The 18,852-nt window shown below is 46.8% G+C and overlaps 1 protein-coding gene across 1 annotated transcript in view; it reads left to right on the forward strand.

Annotated features, from left to right (window-relative positions):
* Positions 1-7,523, forward strand: part of LOC119098512 (mucin-19-like) — a 40,809-nt gene extending 33,286 nt beyond the window's left edge. Inside the window, exon 4 of the mRNA XM_037221464.1 lies at positions 7,019-7,523. Within this exon, the coding sequence (XP_037077359.1) occupies positions 7,019-7,523 (505 nt within the window). The remainder of the gene's footprint in view (positions 1-7,018) is intronic.
* Positions 7,524-18,852: the final 11,329 nt, after the last annotated feature.

Below are 18,852 nucleotides of genomic sequence, written 5' to 3' on the forward strand. Positions count from 1 at the left end.
TGATGACGTTGCTGTGGTGTCATGCATGTCTAAATAGTCTTGAAATAGTCTTCACAAAAATGTATGCACATATTCGCGGGCATGTGGCTCAAAAACTAGAGGGTTTTAGATCTTAGAAGGGCTGCGAACTGCACGGAATGCTCTTCAAAGTGGTTATTCTGGTTCACAACCTCCATAAAAATGTGGAGCACTTCCTTTAATGGGGGTGTTATGGGCCTAAGGTTTAAAGTAATGATTTGTCGCGCTCTTAATTGTGCAGTACTGCAAAGCGCCGTTGACACCGATGATTTGGGAGAAGATTTTATGTTCGTCTTGTCACTGGTTCAGCCGCACAGAAAATGCTGATGCTGGTGTGTGGAGTCCTGATGACAACCCTTTCCAGTGCCCGAGGGAAACATTACTCATAGAGATTGGAGCCACATGGCGACCTGGATAGGATCTACATAAGAAGTTTCGCTCGGTTATGAGTCCCTGATATATAATTTCCCACATTGGCCTTTTCTCGTGCTGTCACTATATATATGCTGTCCCCTATTCCGTCCACTGTCGCCGTATCATCTCCACCAGCCAACAAGTGTTAAACCATTCCAGGGCCGCATCTGGGCGACGTGGCCGTCCTGGCTGACTCCGGACGTTCTGGTCTCCCTGCTCAACACGGCTCTGGCAGCGTGAGACCTGATGTCAGCAACGTCGGCGGCGCGGGGGAGACGACTAGCACCGACCCTGAGACGGCCGAAGCGCTGCGCCGTTTGGCGAAGCTCACCTGCCCTACGTGTCAGAAGGTGTTCCGACACCGTGAATCGCTTTACAATCACGCGCAGGCGCACCGCGGCCTCACCACTTGTCCTCGCTGTCAGAAAGTGTACTCGACCAAGAGAAACCTGGCCCGCCACCTGCAGGGGAAGTGCCAGGGTGCGGGTGCAGAAAACCCGGATGGGGTGCCGCGTTTCTGATGCTGGTGTTCATGGCGGTGGCGATGTTCGCGGTTCATGGTTCATTTATGACATTGTTCATGGTTCGGTTGGTTCGCATTGTTCGTTCCTTGGCATGGCTCGATTCGCCCCAATTCGGACGATTGGCTTGGAACTCGGTTGCTAATCGATGTTCTCTGTATAGTTGTGCGGTGCATCGATACCCTGTTTATGTCATTAGGAAAAACCGTCTGTCCGGTGATTGGAAACCCAAAGAGAGTTCAGTTCCAGAGTGCGGCTCAGTCGTGCCGAAAGAGATATCAGTTGTATTACCATGCGTGATATAACTGATCACAGTGCGACGTTTCCGTACACTGGAAGCCATTGTGAATAAGCACATTCTGAACATTAAGGCGAGGTTTTCCTGTGTCACCGTGCACTTAGAGAGGTGTCTGAATGCACGATGTATGCCAGTGGTTTGGTGAAAAGCCAGGTATGAAACTAGTGCGTTAGGGCTTACTGTTGAACCTTGGCCGGCACTTAACCGAGAGCATCCAACTTGAAGCGCTGAGTGCGGAAATTTTATGTGAGAGAAATTCATTGATACATGCATTTGCATTAAGATATGTTATATTTGTAAATATCATATATCTTAAGGCATGCATCTGAGCATTTCATACAACAGTGTAGACTTAAACCAGCGGCGCATCGGTAACCTTGAATACGTTGGAAATGTATTATTTGTTTATAGACTTAGGTTTTGTGCGTTCGTCAAACACGATGCGACAGACACCTGCGCCGCGGTCGGCCACAGCTGGGCGGGGGGGGGGGGGGGAGGAGGAGGAGGAGGAGGAGGAGGAGGAGGAGGAGGAGGAGGAGGAGGAGGAGGAGGAGGTTCGCCGAGACGCGTGGCGTCCGCCTACTGGTTAAATGCAGCCTGCTTCACCTCCGGGCTTCGACATCGGATATGCTGCGGTTTTCAAGATATACCCTGGCTTAGCTGTTTTCACGTTGAGAAATCAATGTGTGGTATGCCTTGTCACATCGTCACCTCGTCATCGCTTTGTTATTTTATTAGTATTTCGCCCGCTACAGGGTGGGGAGAGTTCATGATTAGGCATCATTGTCATCATATCATCATCGTTGTCAGCACATGGTCATCATTGTTAGAATATGGCGGTCGTTGTCAGCCCATGGTCATTAATGTCAGAATATGGTCATCATTGTCAGTATTTGTTCATCATTGTCAACATATCGTCATCATTGTCAGCACATGGTTATTATTGTGAGCATCATTGCCCAGAGCTATGTATCGTGACTTTTAACGTAGTAATGCTGTAAACAGATTCCATGAACTGTTCAATGGCCCACCACCGTGCCGACTGACACACAAATTTGTTCAGCTTACGTAAATAATCGTCTTTCTCTAGATCTTCGAATTATTGCGCGAGAGCAGTCCCTCAATCTGAAAATAACTAGTACTTCGTCGATCCACGTAACATTCATGTATATTCCACGATTGTAGCAGCACAAATGAGCCTTCGCTCCAAAACAATGTGTGCTCTCTGGCTTTTTTTTTGGCTGCGTGCGGGTCTGATTTCATAGATCCATGCACGTAAGTCTTAGATCTACATCAGGATGGTTCGTCTTGGCGGCCATCCGCACACAGCAGCAGCCATATGTTCGTGTATGTTCGGATGGTCTGTTCGCGCAAATGCTTACGACAGTTTGCGCGCCCCTGGCGCCTTCTGCTTCTTTGTTTTCGGATTTTGATTTTGTGATGCCCACTTTACTCGTGTTTTTTTATTACACGTTACTTGTGATCATATGCCTGACACAGTTCGAATTTTGGCGTATTTTGTACTCCTTTATTGTTGTACCACAAAATGTTTCCCTCCCCCTGGCACCACACATAACTTTTGAGCACCTTTTATGGACTGATCTCACGCTTCACTGGCGCGGAAATGTGGCGCATCAAAACTCAAAATGTCACTGGCTCTGCCCCATGCGGTTACCACCACCCACCTTGCCGTGTTATGCCTATTGACTCGTTACAGCTCGTTGTTGTCATTGGGGCTTTATGACGAACTCAGCTGCTGAGGTTACATGGCGTCGCCTGCCTCATAACCAGGCAGTAAGGGCTACGGGGAATCGAACCCGTACTTCTGGTTTCCCACAGGCGCAGTGGTTAACGCAAGTGGTTACAGTTCAACATTCCTGTAACAAGTAATGCTTTCGTTTGAACCATTCACTTCAATACCAGCAACCAGCGATTGTAGGAGAGGTGGAGGTGGGGGTGGAAGGGCACTCAACATTTCGAGCTAAATTCGTCCTCAAGAGTGGCAAGGGCCGCATAAGTATTGTCAGGGATGAGTTTTTACTTAGTTCTTTTGACATATGAACTTTGAATGTGAATATGCGTGACACTTTATGAAAATGCGAGATGTGAATAAATGCAAATGAACTGAAAGTGGATTGCACCCGGAAGAACGTAGCATACAAATATCCTGTGCCCTTTACCCGGATATTTCCATGTTGGCGAAACAAAAGGCAGTATTCGTGACCGGTCTGATGAATACTTTGGTCACGTACGTTTACGGAGGGCGTACACACCATCATGATACATAGAAGTACGATGTGCAGCAATAGAGCATAACGCGCATCGTACTTACTTTAAAGTAAAAAATTGAGCAACAACATAAGACAACGCGGGCCTCAGTATCTCGGAATCGTAACAGATGCAAAATCTTTGCGCCGGGTTGAACGCACCAGCTGTATCATGGGACCTTGATTACTCATTTTTAAGTCGTGATTTTTCCAGAGTTTAAGGCAAAATTTGTGGTGCCTGATGATCGCGGTAGGTAATCTACTGATCTATTGCCTGTGGGTCGTTGTAAATTTGTGGCTCAGACACCTGTGTTCTTTTACCCTTTAACGCTGAACTGCATGAGGGGAATGGGGAGCTTGGATTATTCCTCATTTTTGACATAATTGAGTGCCGGTGTCCTCACAGATTATGCGTATTTTCTGGATCCACGTGTCTTACCGTTTATGAGTAATATTTTGCCTCAGCTCGTACCGAAGTATTTTGGAAGGATAACACCTCCACGGCCATATTTTCCTGTTGCATTTTTATTTTTTGTCTAGGGTGTCCATACCTTTACGATGTACCTTTTCATGCACGGGCGCCGTGAATTTTCCAACTTTCGGGGCATGATTCAGCCTCAATGGATCAGTCGGTAACGTGCCAGATCCATCAGTGAATGGCCGTGAGTTTAAAGCCGGAAAGGTTCAGCACTGGTCCACCGGTTCACTACGGAATGTGATAAATTGCTGGCAGCCGATGCATGCCATCAGCGTAATGCAGTAGACAGCTCTTTTAAAATTATTGCAACAATTCTAAGCATAACATGTACTTAAATCTTGAATAGTCACTATGGTAACATCTGTGCAATGTATTATTCAGACGCAGGCTACCAAATACCTAGGATAACTTAAGTCCCGGTGCTTATTGGAAATACAAGAACAATCTACAATTGTCTAGTATATTTTTGGCACTACACAGTAGTTTATGCACTGGGCTTCGTTCTACACGGCATAAAATATCCTGTACTCTCTGAACCCTTGCCAGTCTTGAGTATGCGTGTAGCTCGGAATATTGAACACCGCTAATATCATTTTTGGCGCCATAGCATCATTTAGCCAGTGCTTTCTGGGATGTTGAAGGGCGTTAGCCCATGAAGAGTTCTGATTCACAGTTCCTGAAGTAATTCACGTTGATGTAATGAAAAAGGAATAGGCGACAACATTTCTTCCATCATGATGACATTCATTGGACATGAGTGCTTGTTATGGTAACATATCAGTCTAGGCGTAGGAATGTTTCAAAAAATGGGGTGGCCGGGCATTGGACATACTTAAGGGAACTCTGCCTGAGAGGCAAGTCCCGTGACCGGAGAGAGAGGTAGGAATGGAGGACTTTGCACGCTCTTGATTAACATTGCATATTTTCGAGCTATGTAAATGTCCTGGCTGCTATTATAGATGTACACCTACAACCGTGTTCTACTGCTGCGCAATCTGATCTGTTCGGGTTATCCATTCCATTCGGTAAATGAGACTGCTCAGGTTCAAAAACTTCTTCAATTTCAATATTTTTTCCCTTGGGCGGAGAGATTCCAGGAGCGGGTGGGAATAGGGGGTCATTAGGGACATGGGTGTAGGAACAGGGGGCAGGGGGGCCATGTCCACCACCCCCGCGCCCACACTTTTCAAGGTGGTGGGCCAGCGGTGTTAACTGCTCCCCCCCCCCCCCCACCATAGACACGCTTTTCACATCAATGCTGTGTTTGGCTTACTTTTGCACTATATTAGACATACATGCCAATTTACCTGGTTCACCATCCAACTTCCTCAAAGTACGTCATCTCCTTTATCTGTTCATTGTCCACCACTTCGTGTCACAGCCGCAGGGCCGACGCCACGCGGCCCATGGAGACTCCAACGCCGGGTATTGAGGCTGTTGGCGTAAGGGTGCGCAAACTCAAACCATATTACACAGGTTATATCAGTAATCAATTTTGACATAGTCTTGAACATTTTAAGACGAACATGGGTTGCCTGCGCTAATACAAATTTGGGACCACATTTCATCTACGTTCAGGGAGTCCTTAATATCTCTGAAGAACACAGAAAATTACGGAACTGTGGTCGATGTGACAATGATTGGACCATCTGCGGCGGTCAGGCATGTTATTGCGTTAATGAGGGTTTCTATTCTGATCCGGGACAAACTGCGCGGGTCACAAGGCCTCCCGTGTCAGGGAAGGGAACAGCTTGATATGGTATATATTCTAATGGCCTCCGGATCGTCCAGGAGATCCCACCCCGTGTCGCCAGAATGACAGCCAGAAGCCCAGAAGGCACTTTGCGGTGAGACAAAATGGCTCTAAAGCCCTTGACCTGAAACGTTCATGTGCCCCCGGTGTTCTACTCAATGGGTCCTTGCCTGGAAGGAAATGAAGTGTCTTAACATTGTTGAGTAGAGTGGTAGCCTGATGTTGAATAGAGCGGGTTCAAATGAGTTTAAAAGAAACAAACAAGGTCATCGCATGTTTATCTGAGAGCGTCCATGTTTTAGAATGGATTAGTAATGCAAATTACATCGACATGTTTGAACATGCCCGCCTGCAACCTCGAATGTAAGGACAGTGATGGCCTTGGTTGCAGCTTCCGTAAAACCGAACGGCGTCGGTCACTACAAGTATCAGCAGACGGCGGACGCCGTGGTGATGTGGCTTCTGGACAAATTAATGGTCACAGAAGCACGAGCAATAAAGATTTTACCCCTTCTCTTCCAGTTCTACGTTCGGTCATTTTTCAGTCTGTTCATCTGTTCATCTGTTCAATCTGTTCGGCGGCTTGTTACGGTCATGTCATCAATGCGGCGCTCAGAATTTAGCAAGTGTAACTCAGCACAACGGTAGAATAAACATGCACAGCAAAAATCTCAGTTCTGAACGCAAACCAGTAAAACTAACAACGAGGTTTCTCTATTGCACGCAAATTTGAAGGCCAACCGCAATGGAAGGCGGCGGTGCCGTCGACACCACGACGGCCCGCCTACATGCGAGGACGGCAGGACGGCTTCGGTGGCTGTCCAGCCCGGTCACACCGGTCACCGGTCACATCTCTCATGCGGCTGGGTCACTGGCCGCGTCTCTGTATAGGCAGCGTTTCCTCGCAGCGTTCCAGAAAGTCTGCCTGCGATGGACGGCCGCCACGGCACATGTACGGCACGGCACGGCGCACTGCTCGCCTTTGGCTGGCTATCGCTCGCCCGGCCGGCGCACGGAGCCAGGCGCGTGCACGCCGGCATTGCAGAGCGGCAGCGGCCGGCACGACACAAATGCACCTTTTGCAATGGCATCTGCATCGCCTCTCGGCCTTTTGACTAAGACCAAAGAGTAGTAACGGGAGTTTCACCCGGTTCGCCGAGTGGCGGTTTGCGCACCGTGCTTAGCTCGGTCTCGTGCCGCTCAACGGGTACCGTCGTGCCCCTCAACGGGCGCCGGTGACCGGCGCTGCCGACGCTGTGGCTATGCCAGGGAGACCCTGCCACACGTGCTGAACCACTGCCGGCCCCACAGCGCGGCGCTGCAGCGGCGTCACAACGCCATCCTGGCGCGCCTGGAGAGGGCCGTGCCTCGGTTTGCCGGCACCGACGTGCGGGTGAACCGCCGTGTGCCTAGCGCCGAGTCGGCCCTTCGGCCTGACCTAGTGGTCACCCGTGGCGCCCACGTATCTCTCGTGGACGTCACAGTCTCGTTTGAGAACCTGCTGGCTGCCCTGCGCGCCGCCGGCAACGAGAAGGTGGCCAAGTACGCGGGCCTGGTGGCCGAGCTCCGACGCCAGGGCAAGGATGCCTTCGTGCATGCCCTAGTGATCGGCTCGCTCGGCACCTGGTACCGCGGCAACGAGGAGACGCTGCGCCACCTGCGTGTCAGCCGGGTGTACGCCCGACTGATGCGCAAGCTCATGGTGAGCGACACCCTGCAGTGGTTCTGGGACGTGTACGTGGAGCACGTCACCGGGGTCCGCCAATACGAGTGATCAGTGGCCACCGGCCGTGGCCGCTGTGACGTCAGGGTGCCCGCCTCCACCGTCGCGGCGTCTTCCTCGGCGGCGTCATACTCCGCTTCGCGGCGTCGCGGGGTCGTTCTCCGCCTGGCCGGCTGCTGAGCCGCCGGGCCACCGCAGCCACACACGGGCCGCCGGCCGGCCTGCCGGCCCTCCCCTTTCCCCAGTGTCTTGTAGCCCCGCCCCTTTCCCTGGCTGGCCGGCCGGCTGTGGTTTTCTCCTCCCCTGCCCGCGTCCCTGGGGCTTGGAAGACCGCGGCCGTCTCGTCTGGCCGTGATCACGCCTGGGCCGTCGTTGTTACGTCAGAGTCCCATGATCGGGAGGGAGGCTGGCCCGGGCCCCATCCAATTAACAGCACGCTGCGCCGTGCCGGGGATGATAAAAATATGGCCTCTTGTAAAAAGGAACTGTATCGCGTGTAAATGCGCTCCAGAGTATGGAGCGCATTCGTCTTCCTTTTTTCTTGTCCCTGTAATCAAACATGTACTTTGAGGAATAAAAAATATGTTCTTATCAGGTTAATTTTGATCCTAGCCAAAGGCTATTTCAGGTTTAAATTCCCTTTTTCTACATCCACGCGGCTTACAAATCTAGGTGATGACGCCTGGCGGCCAGCAGCCCAACTACTCAAGCCCACCAGAGGACGACGACGACGAACAAGATCCTCGGACAAGCCGCCGATGAGCACGAAACGCAAGGTGGGTGCACGCGCCGACTTCCGGCCTTCCGCTTTTCCCCTGTTTAGGCCGTGTTCCTGCCCTAAATAGGCCAGGAAAAAAATACATGTGCATACAAACAGCTTGTGCAGCAAATGCAAAATCAGCATCGAGCGCCGTTTGAGAGTTTTTTGGAAAAGAAACTTGCAAACTATACGTGCGAAAATGTTTAAAGTTACACCATCGTGTTCACCGTGCGATTGCGCGTCGAATGATATATAGCAAAACATTAGTGCGTTGCTGGAAACATATAGCATTCTTGATGGCATTAAATTTCCATGGTTTTGTTTCTGAGAGCCGCTCCGTTTCAAAGCAGATTGCCGGTGCAGACGATACACAGTGGTGGAACAAGCATTCAGTGGCGTTGTTGTCAACATGAGAGTGATGGCAAATGTGGCCGCGGCCACTTTGATGCGAAAAACGGCCAATTTTAGAAACGGACGTTTTTTCGTCCCATATGAGGGCCAACATGAAATCCAGCACGCTTACAACTTGCAAGCATGTTCAGATTGAAAACCGCGGTTTTTCGGCTAGTAAACTGTTCTGAACTCATATCTAACGAAGCAATGAAAATCGAAGGGTACCTTAACTTGAAAACGATGTGAGCCGATGTTACCAATTGGCGAAAACCTTTTTCGACGCTGGGTGCCGAACGAAAATATTTGGGGGGGAGGAGCCATTAAGAAGAAAAAAATGAAAATTTTACAACCGCGATTTTGTCATTTCTGAATGAAAGGGTATGGTCCAAGTAGTGTGTAAGTACAGTGGCATGTGTTTCTGTGAAGGCAAACACCTTGTGCAGCAATGGCAAAATCCGCATCGAGCGCCGTTTGACAGAGTTTTTGGAACTAACATGCAAACTATACGTGCGTTAATGTTTTGAGTCATACCATAGTGTTCGCGGTGCGATTCGCGTCGAATGATATATAGCAAAACATTAGTGCGTTGCTGGAAACATATAGCATTCTTGATGGCCGCAAAATTCCATGGTTTTGTTTGTGAGAGCCGCTCCGTTTGAACGCAGATTGCCGGGGCAGACGATACACAGTGGTGGAACAAGCATTCAGTGGTGTTGTTGTTAACATGCAAGTGATGGCAAATCTGGCCACGACCACTTTGATGCGAAAAACGGTCCATTTCAGAAACGGACGTTTTTTCGACCCATATGAGAGGCAATATGAAATACAGCACGCGTACAAATTGGATACATGTTCAGATTGAAAACAGCCGTTTTTCGGCTAGTAAAATGTTCCAAACTCATGTCTAACGACCCAATGAAAATCGAAGGGACCTTTAACTTCCAAACGATGTAAGCCGATGTTTCCACTTGTTGACAACATTTTCGCTCACCCTGTGCCGACCGAAAATTTGGGGGCGCGCCATTTTTCAAAAAAGCTGAAATTGTCCCAAACGCAATTTTTTCATTTCTGAATGAAAGGCCACTGTCCTATTAGTGTGTAAGTGCAGTGGCAAGTGTTTCTGTGCAGGCAAACAGCGTGTGCAGCAATTGCAAAAACAGCATGGAGCGCCGTTTGACAGAGTTTTTTGGAAATAACTTGCAATCTATACGTGCATAAATGTTTTAACTTATACCATGGTGTTCGCGGTGCGATTGCGCGGCGAATGATATATAGCAAAACATTAGAGCGTTGCTGGAAACATATAGCTTTCTTGATGGCCACAAATTTCCATGGTTTTGTTTCTGAGAGCCGCTCGGTTTAAAAGCAGCTTGCCGGTGCAGACGATACACAGTGGTGGAGCAAGCATTCAGTGGCGTTGTTGTCAACATACAAGTGATGGCAAATCTGGCCGCGACCATTTTGATGCGAAAAACGCCCCAATTCCGAAACGGACGTTTTTTCGACCCATATGAGTGGCAATATGAAATACAGCACGCGTACCAATTGGATTCATGTTCAGATTGAAAACAGCCGTTTTTCGGCTCGTAAAATGTTCCAAACTCATGTCTAACGAACCAATGAAAATCGAAGGGACCTTTAACTTCCAAACGATGCAACCCGATGCTACCACTTGTTGACAACAATTTTGCTCACCGGGTGCGGACCGAAATTTTTTTTGGTGAGGCCATTTTGTGGAAAAACTGAAAATTTTCCAAACACATGTGTTTTATTTCTGAACGAAAGGGCATCGCCCAACTAGTGCAGTGGCAAGAGTTTCTGTGCAGGCAAACAGCTTGTGCAGCAATTGCGAAATCAGCATCGAGCGCCGTTCGAGAGTTTTCTTGGAAATAACTTGCAAACTATGCGTGGGTTAATGTTTTAAGTTATACCATCGTGTTTGCCGTGCGAATACGCGTCGAATGATGTATAGCAAAACATTAGTGCGTTGCTGGAAACATATAGCATTCTTGATGGCATTAAAATTCCATGCTTTTGTTTCTGAGACCCGCTCCGTTTGAAAGCAGATTGCCGGTGCAGACGATGCACGGTGGTGGAACAAGCAATCAGTGGCGTTGTTGTCAACATGCAAGTGATGGCAACTGTGGCCGGGGCCACTTTGATGCAAAATACGGCCCCATTTTAGAAACGGACGTTTTTTCGACCCATATAAGGGCCAATATGAAATCCTGCACGCGTGCAAATTGGATGCATGTTTAGATTAAAAACAGCCGTTTTTCAGCTAGTAAAATGTTCCAAACTCATGTCTAACGAACCAATCAAAACCGAAGGGACCTTTATATTGGAAATGATGTAAGCCGATGCTACCAGTTGTTGACAACATTTTTACTCACCGGGTGCAGACGGGAACTTTTGGGGGTGCAAATGTTGTACAAAAAAATGAATATTTGCCAAACGCGGTTTGTCCATTTCGGATGAAGCGCATGGTCCAATTAAAGTGTAAGTGCAGTGGGAAGAGTTTCTGTGCAGGCAAACAGGTTGTGCAGCAATTGGCAAAATCAGGATCGACCGCCGTTTGAGAGAGTTTTTTGAACAAAACTTGCAAACTATACCTGCGTTAATGTTTTCAGTTATACCATCGTGTTGCCGTGCGATTGCGCGTCGAATGATATATAGCAAAACATTAGTGCGTTGCTGGAAACAAATAGCATTCTTGATGGCGGGAAATTCCATGGTTTTGTTTGTGAGACCCGCTTCGTTTGAAAGCAGATTGCCGGTGCAAACGATACACAGTGGTGGACCAAGCATTCAGTGGCGTTGTTGTCAACATGCAAGTGATGGCAAATGTGGCCGCGGCCACTTTGATGGGAAAAACGAGCCATTTTAGAAACGCACGTTTATTCGACCCATATCAGGGCCAACCTGAAATCCAGCACGCGTACAAATTGGATGCATGTTCAGATTGAAAATAGCCGTAATTCGGCTAGTAAAATCTACCAAACTCATATCCAACGAACCAATGAAAATCGAAGGGTGCTTTAACTTCCAAACGATGTAAGCCGATGTTACCACTTGTTGACAACATTTTTGCTCAACAGGTGCCGACCGAAAATTGGGGGGAGGGGGCCATTTTGAAAAAAACTGAAAATGTACCAAACGCGATTTTTTCAGTTCTCAATGAAAGGGCATTGTCCAATTAGTGTGTAAGTGCAGTGGCAAGAGTTTCTGTGCAGGCAAACAGCTTTTGCAGCAATTGGAGTTTCAGAATCGAGCGCCGTTTGAGAGTTTCTTGGAAAAAACATGCAAATTATACGTGCGTCCATGTTTTAAGTAATACCATCGTGGTCGCCTTGCGATCGCGCGTCGAATGATAAATAGCAAAACATTAGTGCGTTGCTGGAAACATATAGCATTCCTGATGGCCGCAAATTTCCAAGGTGTGTTTCTCAGTGCCGCTCCGTTTAAAAGCAGATTGCCGGTGCAGACGATGCACAGTGGTGGAACAAGCATTCAGTGGCGTTGTTGTCAACATGCAAGTGACGGCAAATCTGGCCTCGGCCACTTTGATGCGAAAAACCGCCCATTTTAGAAACGGACGTTTTGTCGACCCATATGAGGGGTAATATGAAATACAGCATGCGTAAAAATTGGATTCATGTTCAGATTGAAAACAGCCGTTTTTCGGCTAGTAAAATGTTCCAAACTCATGTCTAACGAATCAACGAAAATCGAAGGGACCTTTAACTTGCAAACGATGTAAGCCGATGCTACACCTTGTTGACAACAATTTTGCTCACCGGGTGCCGAATGAAAATTTTTGTGGGGAGGGCCACATTGTCGAAAAAATGAAAATATTCCAAACACATTTTTTTCATTTCTGAACGAAAGGGCATGGTCCAAATAGTGCAGTGGCAAGTGTTTCTGTGCAGGCAAACAGCTTGTGCAGCAATTGCAAAATCAACATCGAGCGCCATTTGAGAGAGTTTGTTCGGAAATAACTTGCAAACTATACGTGCGTTAATGTTGTAAGTTATACCATCGTGTTCGCAGTGCGATTACGCGTCGAATGATATATAGCAAAACATTAGTGCGTTAATGGAAACATATAGCATTCTTGAATGCTGCAAAATTCCATGGTTTTGTTTCTGGGAGCCGCTCCGTTTATAAGCAGTTTGCCGGTGCAGACGATACACAGTGGTTGACCAAGCATTCAGTGGCGTTGCTGTCAACATGCAAGTGATGGCAAATGTGGCCGCGGCCACTTTGATGCGAAAAACGACTCATTTCAGAAACGGACGTTTCTTCGACCCATATGAGGGCCAATACAAAGTCCAGCACGCGTACAAATTGGATGCATGTTCAGATTGAAAACAGCTGTTTTTCGGCTAGCAAAATGTTCTGAACTCATATCTAACGAAACAATAAAAATCGAAGGGTCCTTTAACTTGCAAACGATGTAAGCCGATGGTACCACTTGTTGACACCATTTTTGCTCACCCGGCGCCGACCGAAAATTTGGGGGGGGGGAATTTTTTGAAAAAACTGAAAGTGTTCCAAACGCGATTTTTTCATTTCTGAATAAAAGGACATTGTCCAATTAGTGTGTAAGTGCAGTGGGAAGTGCTTCTGTGCAGCTAAACAGCTTTTGCAGTAATTGGAAATTTAGCACCGAGCGCCGTTAGGGTTTTTTGGTAATAACATGCAAACTATACGTGCGTTAATGTTTTAAGTTGCACCATCGTGGTCGCCGTGCGATTGCGCGTCGAATGATATATAGCAAAACATTGGTGCGTTGCTGGAAACATATAGCATTCGGGATGGCCGCAAATTTCCATGGTTTTGTTTCTGAGAGCCGCTCCGTTTGAAAGCAGATTGCCGGTGCAGACGATACACAGTGGTGGAACAAGCATTCAGTGGCGTTGTTGTCCACATGCAAGTGATGGCAAATGTGGTCGCGGCCACTTTGATGCGAAAAACGGCCCATTTTAGAAACGGACGTTTTTTCGACCCATTTGAGGGCCAATATGAAATGCAGCACGCGTGCAAATTGGATGCATGTTCAGATTGAAAACAGCCGTTTTTCGGCTAGTAAAATGTTCCAAGCTCATATCTAACGAACCAATGAAAATCGAACGGTGCTTTAACTTGCAAACGATGTAAGCCGATGTTGCCACTTGTTGAGAACATTTTTGCTCACCGGGTGCCGACCGAAAATTTTGGGGGGGCCATTTTGTCGAAAAAAATGAAAATTTTCCAAACGCGATTTTTTCATTTTTAAATGAAAGGGCATGGTCCAAAACGTGTGTAAGTGCAATGGCACGTGTTTCTGTGGAGGCAAACAGCTTGTGCAGCAAATGCAAAATCAGCATCGAGCGCCGTTTGAGAGAGTTTTTTGGAAACAACTTGCAAACTATACGAGCGTTAATGTTTTAAGTTATACCATCGTGTTCGCCGTGCGATTGCGCGTCGAATGATATATAGCAAAACATAAGTGCGTTGTTGGAAACATATAGCATTCGGGATGGCCGCAAATTTCCATGGTTTTGATTCTGAGAGCCGCTCCGTTTGAAAGCAGATTGCCGGTGCAGACGATACACAGTGGTGGAACAAGCATTCAGTGGCGTTGTTGTCCACATGCATGTGATGGCAAATGTGGTCGCGGCCACTTTGATGCGAAAAACGGCCCATTTTAGAAACGGACGTTTTCTCGACCCATTTGAGGGCCAATATGAAATCCAACACGCGTACAAATTGGATGCATGTTCAGATTGAAAACAGACGTTTTTCAGCTAGTAAAATGTTCCAAGCTCATATCTAACGAACCAGTGAGAATCGAACGGTGCTTTAACTTGCAAACGATGTAAGCCGATGTTACCACTTGTTGACAACATTTTTGCTCACCGGGTGCCGACCGAAAATTTGGGGGGGCCAATTTGTCGAAAAAAATGAAATTTTTCCAACCGCGATTTTTTCATTTCTAAATGAAAGGGCATGGTCCAAAACGTGTGTAAGTGCAATGGCACGTGTTTCTGTGGAGGCAAACAGCTTGTGCAGCAAATGCAAAATCAGCATCGAGCGCCGTTTGAGAGAGTTTTTTGGAACTAACTTGCAAACTATACGTGCGTTAATGTTTTAAGTTATACCATCGTGTTCGCCGTGCGATTGCGCGTCGAATGATATATAGCAAAACATTAGTGCGTTGCTGGAAACATATAGCATTTGGGATGGCCGCAAATTTCCATGGTTTTGTTTCTGAGAGCCGCTCCGTTTGAAAGCAGATTGCCGGTGCAGACGATACACAGTGGTGGAACAAGCATTCAGTGGCGTTGTTGTCCACATGCAAGTGATGGCAAATGTGGCCGCGGCCACTTTGATGCGAAAAACGGCCCATTTTAGAAACGGACGTTTTTTCGACCCATTTGAGGGCCAATATGAAATCCAGCACGCGTACAAATTGGATGCATGTTCAGATTGAAAACAGCCGTTTTTCGGCTAGTAAAATGTTCCAAGCTCATATCTAACGAACCAATGAAAATCGAACGGTGCTTTAACTTGCAAACGATGTAAGCCGATGTTGCCACTTGTTGACAACATTTTTGCTCACCGGGTGCCGACCGAAAATTTTGGGGGGGCCATTTTGTCGAAAAAAATGAAAATTTTCAAACGCGATTTTTTCATTTCTAAATGAAAGGGCATGGTCCAAAACGTGTGTAAGTGCAATGGCAAGTGTTTCTGTGCAGGCAAACAGCTTGTGCAGCAAATGCAAAATCAGCATCGAGCGCCGTTTGAGAGAGTTTTTTGGAAACAACTTGCAAACTATACGTTTCGTTAATGTTTTAAGTTATACCATCGTGTTCGCCGTGCGATTGCGCGTCGAATGATATGTAGCAAAACATTAGTGCGTTGCTGGAAACATATAGCATTTTGGATGGCCGCCAATTTCCATGGTTTTGGTTTCTGAGAGCCGCTCCGTTTGAAAGCAGATTGCCGGTGCAGACGATACACAGTGGTGGAACAAGCATTCAGTGGCGTTGTTGTCCACATGCAAGTGATGGCAAATGTGGTCCGCGGCCACTTTGATGCGAAAAACGGCCCATTTTAGAAACGGACGTTTTTTCGACCCATTTGAGGGCCAATATGAAATCAAGCACGCGTACAAATTGGATGCATGTTCAGATTGAAAACAGCCGTTTTTCAGGCTAGTAAAATGTTCCAAGCTCATATCTAACGAACCAATGAGAATCGAACGGTGCTTTAACTTGCAAACGATGTAAGCCGATGTTGCCACTTGTTGACAACATTTTTGCTCACCGGGTGCCGACCGAAAATTTTGGGGGGCCATTTTGTCGAAAAAAATGAAATTTTTCCAACCGCGATTTTTTCATTTCTAAATGAAAGGGCATGGTCCAAAACGTGTGTAAGTGCAATGGCACGTGTTTCTGTGGAGGCAAACAGCTTGTGCAGCAAATGCAAAATCAGCATCGAGCGCCGTTTGAGAGAGTTTTTTGGAACTAACTTGCAAACTATACGTGCGTTAATGTTTTAAGTTATACCATCGTGTTCGCCGTGCGATTGCACGTCGAATGATATATAGCAAAACATTAGTGCGTTGCTGGAAACATACAGCATTTGGGAGGGCCGCAAATTTCCATGGTTTTGTTTCTGAGAGCCGCTCCTTTTGAAAGCAGATTGCCGGTGCAGACGATACACAGTGGTGGAACAAGCATTCAGTGGCGTTGTTGTCCACATGCAAGTGATGGCAAATGTGTTCGCGGCCACTTTGATGCGAAAAACGTCCCATTTTAGAAACGGACGTTTTTTCGACCCATTTGAGGGCCAATATGAAATGCAGCACGCGTGCAAATTGGATGCATGTTCAGATTGAAAACAGCCGTTTTTCGGCTAGTAAAATGTTCCAAGCTCATATCTAACGAACCAATGAAAATCGAACGGTGCTTTAACTTGCAAACGATGTAAGCCGATGTTGCCACTTGTTGAGAACATTTTTGCTCACCGGGTGCCGACCGAAAATTGTGGGGGGGCCATTTTGTCGAAAAAAATGAAAATTTTTCAAACGCGATTTTTTCATTTTTAAATGAAAGGGCATGGTCCAAAACGTGTGTAAGTGCAATGGCACGTGTTTCTGTGGAGGCAAACAGCTTGTGCAGCAAATGCAAAATCAGCATCGAGCGCCGTTTGAGAGAGTTTTTTGGAAACAACTTGCAAACTATACGAGCGTTAATGTTTTAAGTTATACCATCGTGTTCGCCGTGCGATTGCGCGTCGAATGATATATAGCAAAACATGAGTGCGTTGTTGGAAACATATAGCATTCGGGATGGCCGCAAATTTCCATGGTTTTGATTCTGAGAGCCGCTCCGTTTGAAAGCAGATTGCCGGTGCAGACGATACACAGTGGTGGAACAAGCATTCAGTGGCGTTGTTGTCCACATGCATGTGATGGCAAATGTGGTCGCGGCCACTTTGATGCCAAAAACGGCCCATTTTTGAAACGGACGTTTTTTCGACCCATTTGAGGGCCAATATGAAATCCAGCACGCGTACAAATTGGATGCATGTACAGATTGAAAACAGACGTTTTTCACTAGTAAAATGTTCCAAGCTCATATCTAACGAACCAGTGAGAATCGAACGGTGCTTTAACTTGCAAACGATGTAAGCCGATGTTGCCAGTTGTTGACAACATTTTTGCTCACCGGGTGCCGACCAAAAATTTTGGCGGGGGCCATTTTGTCGAAAAAAATGAAAGTTTTCCAAACGTGATTTTTTCATTCCTACATGAAAGGGCATGGTCCAAAACGTGTGTAAGTGCAATGGCAAGTGTTTCTGTGCAGGCAAACAGCTTGTGCAGCAAATGCAAAATCAGCATCGAGCGCCGTTTGAGAGAGTTTTTTGGAAATAACTTGCAAACTATACGTGCGTAAATGTTTTAAGTTATACCATCGTGTTTGCCGTGCGATTGCGCGTCGAATGATATATAGCAAAACATTAGTGCGTTGCTGGAAACATATAGCATTTGGGATGGCCGCAAATTTCCATGGTTTTGTTTCTGAGAGCCGCTCCGTTTGAAAGCAGATTGCCGGTGCAGACGATACACAGTGGTGGAACAAGCATTCAGTGGCGTTGTTGTCCACATGCAAGTGATGGCAAATGTGGCCGCGGCCACTTTGATGCGAAAAACGGCCCATTTTAGAAACGGACGTTTTTTCGACCCATTTGAGGGCCAATATGAAATCCAGCACGCGTACAAATTGGATGCATGTTCAGATTGAAAACAGCCGTTTTTCGGCTAGTAAAATGTTCCAAACTCATGTCTAACGACCCAATGAAAATCGAAGGGACCTTTAACTTCCAAACGATGTAAGCCGATGTTTCCACTTGTTGACAACATTTTCGCTCACCCTGTGCCGACCGAAAATTTGGGGGCGCGCCATTTTTCGAAAAAGCTGAAATTGTCCCAAATGCGATTTTTTCATTTCTGAATGAAAGGCCACTGTCCTATTAGTGTGTAAGTGCAGTGGCAAGTGTTTCTGTGCAGGCAAACAGCGTGTGCAGGAATTGCAAAAACAGCATGGAGCGCCGTTTGACAGAGTTTTTTGGAAATAACTTGCAATCTATACGTGCATAAATGTTTTAACTTATACCATGGTGTTCGCCGTGCGATTGCGCGGCGAATGATATATAGCAAAACATTAGAGCGTTGCTGGAAACATATAGCTTTCTTGATGGCCACAAATTTCCATGGTTTTGTTTCTGAGAGCCGCTCGGTTTAAAAGCAGCTTGCCGGTGCAGACAATACACAGTGGTGGAGCGAGCATTCAGTGGCGTTGTTGTCAACATAAAAGTGATGGCAAATCTGGCCGCGGCCATTTTGATGCGAAAAACGCCCCAATTCCGAAACGGACGTTTTTTCGACCCATATGAGTGGCAATATGAAATACAGCACGCGTACCAATTGGATTCATGTTCAGATTGAAAACAGCCGTTTTTCGGCTCGTAAAATGTTCCAAACTCATGTCTAACGAACCAATGAAAATCGAAGGGACCTTTAACTTCCAAACGATGCAACCCGATGCTACCACTTGTTGACAACAATTTTGCTCACCGGGTGCGGACCGAAATTTTTTTTGGTGAGGCCATTTTGTGGAAAAACTGAAAATTTTCCAAACACACGTTTTTTATTTCTGAACGAAAGGGCATCGCCCA

This window comes from Pollicipes pollicipes, unplaced genomic scaffold (genome assembly GCF_011947565.3).
Source record: "Pollicipes pollicipes isolate AB1234 unplaced genomic scaffold, Ppol_2.1 Scaffold_2555;HRSCAF=2994_pilon_pilon_pilon, whole genome shotgun sequence".
Lineage (NCBI taxonomy): Eukaryota > Metazoa > Arthropoda > Thecostraca > Pollicipedomorpha > Pollicipedidae > Pollicipes > Pollicipes pollicipes.